General features: G+C 40.4%; 1 protein-coding gene across 2 annotated transcripts in view; it reads left to right on the top strand.

Annotated features, from left to right (window-relative positions):
• Positions 1-9,893: 9,893 nt before the first annotated feature.
• The window catches only part of UBE2V1 (ubiquitin conjugating enzyme E2 V1), a 31,557-nt gene continuing 31,403 nt past the window's right edge, over positions 9,894-10,047 (top strand). Inside the window, exon 1 of one of the 2 annotated variants that reach the window (XM_007475293.2) lies at positions 9,894-10,034. In XM_007475293.2, coding sequence (XP_007475355.1) covers positions 10,013-10,034 — 22 coding nt within the window. In that variant the 5' untranslated portion in view covers positions 9,894-10,012. The remainder of the gene's footprint in view (positions 10,035-10,047) is intronic. The other variant, NM_001205091.1, reaches the window with a different exon arrangement.

Genomic DNA, 10,047 nt, shown 5'->3' on the forward strand with positions numbered 1-10,047 from the left:
CTGAGTTCAAATCTGGCCTCCAACACTTACTGGCTCTGTGACTTGACCCTGTTTGCCTCTGTTTCCTAATGTATAAAATGAGCTAGAAAAAGAAAATGGCAAATCACTCCAGCATCTTTACCAAGAAAACCCCAAATAGGGTCTTGAAGAGTCAGACATGACTGAACCACAACAGACGCATGGTGCTGGAGATGTAAATAAAAAGAAAGTATCTGCCTAGTTAATGGGGAGACAATCTGTTCACAGGTGGCATGTAAGAGATGTAAATATGGGAATTATAGGACTCATGATGCAGCATGTTAACCGCTTTCTGACTAGGGTACTGGCTGAGGTGGGAATTGTTTTGCTCGATTATGCATGTATATAACAAATAGTTCCCCTGTTGGGCCATCCACCCCAAGGGAAGTCAGTGGAAGGGAGAGAAAACAGCCTTGTTCATAGAAATAAATAATTTTAAAAGCAAATATGAGAGAGAAACAAAGTAAATGCAAAGGGGCAGGACCACAACTGGGCACTCAGGAAAATTTCCTTGAAGGACGTGGATGATTGAGCTGAATCCTTAAGGAAGAGAAGAGTTTCAAGAAGGATAAGCACACCCGTCCTGGGAGTAGGCAGGACTACAATTTGTGACCACAACATTCCCACTGACCCCTTAGAGAACGCCTGACTTCCCTACTGGATGGAAAGCCCTGTTTATCTGTTTGGCCACAAGGTCAGCATCGTGTTCCCTTCCATTCCCCCAAGTTATCCCACTCTATTTTTGGCAGTTGCCTGGGGCCGGGCTTTTCTCCTTTGCTGGACAGCACAGCTATCAGCATTTCTATAAATGCAAAGTCTGCAGTTTTCATAAGCCTGCTAACTTCCCCTTGCTGCTGATCAGTTTGGTCTTCGCCTTGGAAACCGCTTCATTCACCCCTGCCCCAGCTTCTACTGGCCCTCTCTCCAAATTCTTGGAGCCTGCCCATTTTTCTATAAGATTTCGGGGCTGATGGTATCACTTGTCCCTGGCTGAGCCCTACTGAAATCCTCATTCCCAAGCCAGCCTTCAGCTGTAGCAAAAAGAATACTAGATTTGGAGTCAGAGGACCCAAGTTTAAACCTCCATCTGCTACTTGCTATTGTGTTAAATTCAGTATTTCTTGAGTATGCTGGAGATACCAAGCCAAAAAGGAAGAAGCATCTCAGGGGACAGAATCAAATACACGTAAGCTGCTATGTGCCACGTTGTGCCCCAGGAACCTCCTCATTGGGAAATCTCATTATCCAGCAAGACTGAATTAGCCTTGGTACTCTTGTCACCAAAATAACTTGCTGTGTTGTTTCTTTCTGTGTGTGTTGTGCTCATTTTTCAGCCTTTTTCCTTTTCATTTCAAACAAACTGTTAACGTTGAACCCTAACTGTGGTAAAGAGAACACTATTCGAAGCTGCCTTCAGAGCTGGCACTGGGGATCTATACTTTCACTTCTTCTAAGGTGGTATGCTGTAAGGAGAGGGAATTTAAAGAGAGAATTTCAGCCATGAGCTCCAAAATTTCCATTTTAGGAGGGGGCTCCAGAACCACCATCTCCATTTCCCACTGGCTATCCTGCTTTTGGACTTTGACATACCTGCCCCTTCCCCCCCCCCCCCCAAACTGGGTAGCTTTGCCCACACCCCTGACTTTTCAGCTTCCTTTTATTTTCTCATTAGATTGTAAACTCCTTGGGGGCAGGGATTTATATCTCCAGTGCCTGGCACATAGTAGGTGCTTAATAAATGTTTATTTGACTGATTGTACTAAATGCTGGTGCTATAAATATAAAAAAAGACTAGTCATGCCTTCAAGGAGCTATTAGAGTATCGTTCACAGATAAGCAAGTACAGAACCTCTCATAAAGTAAGTTGTTGGGGAACACTAATAGTAAGAACAAGGAAACATCTCTTGAGGGTTTAGCACAAATGATGAAGAGAGTGAGGGCTTCCAAGAGGCAGAGGTGAAGGAGGAGAGAGCACTCTAGGCATGGATGAAGCCTGGAAAAAGGCATGGAGGTGACTGATGGAATGTTGTGTCCAAGGAACAATAGGAGGCCCCATTTGGCCGGAATGTAAAGTGAATGAAGGGAAGCAATTTGTAATCAACCTAGAAAGATAGTCTGGAGATAGACTGTATAAGACTTTCATTTAAATGCCAAACACAGGAGTTTGTATTTTATCCTAGAAGCAGTTAAGAAATCACCAAAATTCCCTAAATGGGGAAGTGGCATAATTAGTTCTTCAGGAAGATCATTTGGGTATCTTTGTAGAAGAAAAATTGACATAAATAAATAAATAAATAAATAAATAAATAAATAAATAAAATGGGGGGAGGGCAGAGCCAGGATGGGAGCTTAGTAGCAGCAAAAGCCAAAATCACTCTGATTATCCTTAGAAGAGAGAGAGGTGATGAGGAGTGTCTGTTCTAGGAAAGTTGTGGCGAGGGGTGATGGTGAGAAAGATACTGATGAGATAGAATTGAAGATCTATTTATTGAGCTCTTACAATATGCTAAGCATTGTCATGGGAATATGACTAGAAAGAACCATAGGCCTTGCTCTCAAGGACCTCACACAATAATTGGAGGAGGCAACACACAGTGTTAGAGTTGCAGGGCAGATGGAAAAGGGTTGGAAATCCTAAAAGTGATGTGGAAGGAAAGCCAAGATGGTGGAGAAAGCACACAGACCCATCTGATCTCTACCAAATTGCCCTCTAAAAATCTATGATAGGGGGAAGCTGAGTAGCTCAGTGGATTGAGAACCAGACCTAGAGACGGGAGGTCCTAGGTTCAAATCTGGTCTCAGACACTTCCCAGCTCTGTGACCCTGGGCAAAAGTTACTTAATCCCACTTACCTAGCCCTTACCGATCTTCTGCCTTTGAACCAATACACAAGATGGAAGGTAAGGGTTTAAAAAATAAATAAGTAAAATAAAAACCTATGATAAAATGCCTCAAAATAAATTCAGGTCAGGGCATAGTCCACAAAATGACAAGATGAAATAATTTTTCAGCCCAAAACAACTTGGAAGGCCAGCATGAAAGACCTATTGCGCCAGGGTGGAAGCAGAGCACAAAGTGGCATGCCAAAGCAGTCCCCACCACTGCAAAAGGCCTTGAAAGCAGCTGAGTCAACAGCAAAGGCTTCTAGATCTCTTAGCCACAGAAGGTAAAAGGGCTACAGCTGCTCAGAAGGAGACTACAGAGGTCCCTTTGCTGGTTCTGAGTGTGAGACTTGTTGCATTGGCCATACACAGATCCAGATCACAGTCCTGAGTCACGATCTCAGGCTGCAAGAGGAGCACTATCATACACACCAATGCTTATGGTCACAGGGGAGCAGTAGACCCTGGTCACAGTTCCAACAGGGAAAAGAGTATTTATGGTTACTTACAGACCAGAGTATAGCCTGAGGGAGTATAAAACACCCCATCTCCTTATATCATACCACCTTAGAAGAAGTGAAAGCAGATAGATCCCCATTGCCAGCTCTGAAGGCAGCTGCACAAAGAACCTGAAACTGAGAACAATGTTCTCTTTACCACAGTTACAGAGTTCAACTTTAACAGTTTATTTTAAATTAAAAGAAAAGGACTGAAAAATGAGCACAACAACAACAAAAAAGAAATAACAGTTATTTTGGTGACATGAAAGACCAAAACACAATCTCAGAAAAAGACAGCGAAGTCAATACTGCTGTATCCAAAGCCTCCAAGAAAAACAGGAATCTCTCTCAAGCCTAAAAAGAATTAGTGGAGAAGCTCAAAAAGGATTTTAAGAAACAAATAAGAGATATAAAGGAAAAATTGGGAAAAGAAATGAGTGATATAGGAAAATCATGAAAAAAAGAGTCAACTTGGTAAAAGAGGCACCAAAAAATACTAAAGGAATGAATATCTTAAAAAACAGAACAGGCCGATTTGTAAAAGAGGCACAAAAATCCAATGAAGAGAACGTCTTTAAAAAAAACAATTGGCTATATGGGAAAAGAGGTACAAAAATTTACTGAGGAAAATAACATTTTAAAAAGTAGAAATGATTAAATGGAAAAGGAGAAACAAAAACTCATTAAAATTATTTTTTAAAAATTAGAATTGGGGAAGTGAAAACTAATGATTCCATGAGACAACAAGAAACAATCAAAGTCAAAAGAAAAAGAAAATAGAAGAAAATGTGAAATATCTCACTGGAAAAACAATAGACCTGGAAAATAAATCTAGGAGAGATAATCTAAGAATTATTGGATTACCTGAAAGTCATAATCAAAAACAAGATCTTAGATATCATCTTTCAAGAAATTGTCAAGGAAAATTGTCAGTATTCTAGAACCAGAGGATAAAATAGAAAAGAAAGAATCCACCAATCACCTCCTGGAAGAGATCCCAAAAGGAGATCTAGTGGCTTCTACATTAAAGGATTAGAGAGTCTGTAATTTGATGTACCAGTGGGCAAGGAGCTAGGACTTCCACCAAGAATCACTTACCCAGCAAAACTGAGCATAATCCTTTAGGGGAAAAAATGGGTATTCGATGAAACAGAGAACTTTCAAATATTCCTGAAATTTGACTCTCAAATATAAAACTCAAGAGAAACATAACAGGAAGAAGAAATAAAAAACTAATCAATAAGGTTAAACTGTTTACATACCCACATAGGAAAGATGATTCCTGTAACTCAAAAAAACTTACTTTATCATTAGTGGGGAAGTTAGAAAACTCATACATAATACAGAGGGAAGGGTGTGAGTTGAATGTGATGAAATAATATCTAAAAAAAAATAAAATTAGGGCATGAGAAAAAGGAATGCATTGGGAGGAAGGGGAAGGGGGAAACTGAATTGGGTAAATTATCTCACATAAAAGAGCTTTTACAATGGAGGGGAAGATGGGAGCAATGGGGAAGGGAACACTTGAACCTTATTCTCATCCGAATTGGCTCAATGAGGGAAGAAAATACACATTCAATTGGGTATAAAAAGCTATCTTACCCTACAAGAGAATAAGAGGGGAAGGAGATAAGAGAAGGTGGGGTAGGGTTAATAGAAAAGAGGACAAATTGGAGTATGTGGTGGTCAGAAACTAAACATGAGAAAATAGGATGGAGGATAATGCACAATAATCATAATGGTGCAAAATTTTTTTACAAGTCTCTCTAATGAAAGCCTCATTTCTCAACTACAGAGAAATGAGTTGTATATAAGAATGCAAGTTATTTCCCCAATTGAGAAATGGCCAAAGGAGATGAACAAGCAGTTCTAAGACAAAATAATTAAAGCTCTCTTTAGTAATGCAAAAAATGCTCTAAATCACTATTAATTAGAGAAGTACAAATTAAAACAACTCTGAGGTATCACCTCACGCCTATCAGATTGGCTATTATAACAGAAAAGGAAAATGACAAAACAAATACCCTGTTGGGGAGTTGTGAACTAATTCAACCATTTTGGAATTTAGACTTATAACCAAAGGGCTATAATATTACATACCCTTTGACCCAACAATATCATTATTAGATTTGCTTCCCAAAGAGATAAAAAACAAAAAGGGGAAGGACCTATATATACAAAAATATTTTAAGCAGCTCTTTTTGTGGGGGCAAAGAATTGGACAGTGAGGGGATATCCATCAATTAGGGGATGGCTGAGTAAGTTATAGTATATGAATAGAATGGAATACTATTGTGCTATTAAGAAATGATAAGCAGGAGGAACTCAGAAAAACTTGGAAAGACTTACAGAGTGAAGTAAGCAGAATCAGGAGAACATGGTACAACAGTGACAGGAATACTATAGGATAAACAACTGTGAATAACTTAGCTGTTCTCAGCAACACAATGATCCAAAACAAACCCAAAAGACTTCGGATAAAAAATTCCATCTGCTTCTAGAGAAAGAACTGATGGAGTCTGAATCTAGACCAAAGCAAACTTTTCATTTCTTGCTTGTTTTTTTTTTGTTTATGTCCTTCCACAAAAGAATTAATATGGAAAATTATTTTATATTATAGAAATTTAATACCAGCTTGTACCCTTTTTTTGGCACCCCCAGACAACAACAGTATCTCTCTGAAGTGATGGGTGGAGTGTGCCCAACCATGCAGGGAGAGGCTGTGTGGGTGCTTGTGGCCATTCTAAGGACCATGTGGAGACTCCTGGCATCCAGAAGATCTGCCTCTTATCCAGACTGAGGTTGGAGTCTGCCAAGTCAGAGAGGTTCCGGAAAGGGAGGTCACAAGGATCAGGGGAAGGATGTAGATCTCTTCTGCCTTAGAACATCAGACAGAGTAGGTTCTAGGGAAGCACTGGCCTGTCCATGGGCTGGCTGTACAGTTGACTTGAGGCTGGCCAGGGAAGCACTGGTGAGCCTGAAGTCTGGCTATGAAGCGGACATATTCAGCTCAGGGAACAGCCGGCTACATATGACTGGTACCTTTTTCTCTAGCCTACTTTTTATTATTTAATAAACAATTGGAAATTGCAATACAGTCTCCAGAGAATTGTAATCTTAACAATATGATTGAATGTGTAAAATCTTTATGAGACTGTTTATCATCTCAGTGGGGAGAGTGAGGGAGAGAATTTTAAATATATATATATTTTTTCCACTTGGAAGATTTTAATTAATTAATTTAAAATATTTTTTCCATGGTTACAAGACTTATGTTCTTTCCTTCTCCTCTTCCCCTTCTCGTAGCCAATACACAATTCCACTGGGTTTTACATGTGTCATTGATCAAGCCCTATTTCCATATTATTAATATTTGCACTAGAGTGATCATTTAGAGTCTACATCCCCAATCATATCCCCATTGACCCATGTGATCAAGCAGCTGTTTTTCTTACAGTTCTTTCTCTGGATGTGGATAGCTTTCTTTCTCACAGGTCCCTCAGAATTGTCCTGGATTATTGCATTGCTGCTAGTAGAGAAGTCCATTATATTTGATTGTACCATAGTGTACCAATCTGTGTATAATGCTCTCCTGGTTCTGCTCCTTTCACTCTGTATCAACTCCTGGAGGTCGTTCCAGTCCACATGGAATTCCTCCAGTTCATTATTCCTTTGAGCACAATAGTATTCCATCACCAACAGATACCACAATTTGTTCAGCCATTTCCCCAATTGGAGAGCATCCTGAGGGAGAGAATTGAGACAAAATTCTTTTTAAAGTGTTGAGAACTATTTTTACTTGTAATTGGGGAAAAAACAAAATAAAACATTTTTAAAATTAAAAAAAAGTGCTATGGTTTGTCCTTCATTTTCAAAGAAGACGAATGGCATCCCAGGGTAATGTCTTAATTTGTGCATGAATTGGATTTTGTCAGTCTCCTTCTCTCTTCCAAAGTCATCAAAATCCAGCCTAGGATGCAATGGGATGACCTTGGCTTCTTCAAATGTCTAACCAAACTGTAAATGCTCTACAATACCTGCTTCAGCTGCCTTCATGGCCTTTGGAAAAAATTATCAAATTGTTCTCATCCACTCCTTCCACCAGAAAGTCTTCATGTGCTTAGGGTAGACACCCCTCTAACTCATTAACCAGCTTGAGGCTTCTTAGGTACCCTCAACCGGTTTAGCCTGTTTGCCAAGATGGTTTTACTGGGGTTTTACCAATGCACATGCTACAGCTTCTTGGAGCCACAAATGTGAGTTGGATGAAGTAGACACCAAAGGTGGATGAGCAACCCTGAAAAGGGCTCAGCAAGCCCTGACTCCAGAGGTGCTAGTCCTCCCTGAATATCCCATAAATCCCATTCTACATCCTCCCTACCTCCCATTTCCAATACCTAAAGATATAATGATAGAGCATTTGGCAAGACCTAGAAATCCTTAAGATACATAAGTAGGTCCTATAACAGTTGGGAGCTCTAATGCATATAAAGACTGGCCAAGTGGTCAGGATTAGTGATCTGATGAGAGGTTAATGCAGCTACTCTGACATTCTGTGTTCTATACACTGAAGTTTTAATTTGGGGGGTATCTCCAAGGAGTAACCTTGCTACCTGCTTAGCAGGCTTCAGTGTGAACTTCATTTTTCCAAAATCAAACTTTGTACTTCTGTGCTTCAAGGTAGATAACAAAACAATCAGCCATGACTTTCTGTAGGGAAGTGGCACAAACATCCATAACTCATATGTGTGTGTGTGTGTAATATATATATATACATATATATGAAATATACAGTGGTACAAGCATCCTTCCTTAACTCACACACACATACATATCTATCTATCACACACGCATATATTTATATGGGGGGGTAGTATATGAAATAAGTAGAATTTTAGCCTTACCACTCAAAAGGAAAACCACTTTGCTTTCCTCCTTACTGGAAACCTAGAGGAGCATTGATTCCATGAATTTGTGTATACCTGTACAGATCCATGTGGACGTTCATGGCCTCACTTGTTATATTATGCTGAGTTAGGTCATAGAATGGTAGGATTTCAAGCTGGAAAGGGTAATACAGATCATTTAGTTCAACTCTATCATTTTGCAGATAAGGAAACTGAGGCCCAAAGTGGCCCATTCCACAAAACTTTTCCAGGTAAATTCAAGGTAGATTGCCATGATCCATTGATATCTATGGCTCCCATAGGCTAGTCCCTTGGAATATGTAAGGTTTGTGTATATGTTTTTTAATAATTTAATAATTTTGTAAATTAAATGCCTGAGTTTCTGTAATTGTAAGATGAAGGATATTTCTGATAATAAACCAGTTCTGCTCTTCTAGTCCCTGCCTCTGCAGAAGTTTCTTCTCTCTCTGTTGATTTTGTCTTTCCCTTTTTCTTTCTTCTTTCTGATTAAGTTCCCCCCCAAAAATAGAGCTGAAATGTCTCTTTCAAATACCATATTTATTAAATACAATTTTTATGCTTCCATTTCTTGATTTCTAAAACAAGTGATTTCAGACTAGAATCCTAGAATGTCAGCTAGAAGAGAACTCAGAAGACAGGGTTGGGAGGAACTTTGGAGATGTAGCCTAGTCCAACTTCTCATTTTGTAGGGATTAGGAAACAGGCCCCTCAGGGAGAAGTGACTTTGCTGAAGGTTTTACTGTGAGTTAAGGCCAGATAAATGTTTGTGGGATGGATGAATTAGGAAGGCATGAAATCTACATATCTCTATGCCCTGTTATACACGATATAACCAATAGAAGCTTAATCCATATGCAGATAAGGACCATATGGTCCTTTTCTTTTCATCTTCATGGCCTTTAAATCCTGTAGCTACATGGGAGGCAGAGAATGTGGGTTCCTGCTCTGAAAGTGGGTTCAGCCTTGCATGCTGGCTACCTGTGTGACCTTGGGTGAGTCCCTTAACCTGTCTTGGCCTTGGTTTCCTCAACTCATCCTGTAAGATGAAGAGTTTGGCCTAGGTGTTCCTTAAAATCCCTACAAGCTCCAACATTTTGAGGTAATTGTTGAGTCACGTAGAGTGCAATGGATTTGGACCCAGGAAACCTGGGTTCTAGTAGGGACTCTACCACTGCCTTGCTCGGCAAATAAATTAACCTCCCTAATCAAAAGAGGTCATAATAACACCCACAAGATTAGAGTAAGGATCAAAAGAGATAACGTATGTAAGGCATTTTGTAAAGAAGAAAAGTCCTATAGAAGTGTCAGCTAATCACCCACAAGCCCTCCTGGAGAGAGATCTTCCTTCTCTCAACTTAACTGGACCCGACCAAGCCTGTTTTCCCTCCATCATTATTACCAAGTACCTCAATAACTCACTTCTCAGAACAGGATCCTGGACATTTATTTCCGTTCTACTTTGAATTTTGAGCTTGGCGCGCCCTCCCGCATACTTTTCTTTTTTTTGTTTCCCCGCTCCTTGGTGAAGGGCTGCGTCAGTCAGCCGTGCTGGCGTCAGATTTGACGTCATGGCGCGCCGAGTCCGCGGGGCGGAGAAAGGGAACCCCGCTCGGGGAGGGGGGTAGGGGAAGAGGGAGGGGCGGACGGAGAAGAAGGGGCGGACTCCGAGCGGCAGCGACGCAAGATGGCGGCGACCACGGGCTCGGGTGAGTCTGGGCG

This window comes from Monodelphis domestica, chromosome 1 (genome assembly GCF_027887165.1).
Source record: "Monodelphis domestica isolate mMonDom1 chromosome 1, mMonDom1.pri, whole genome shotgun sequence".
Taxonomy (NCBI): Eukaryota; Metazoa; Chordata; class Mammalia; order Didelphimorphia; family Didelphidae; genus Monodelphis; species Monodelphis domestica.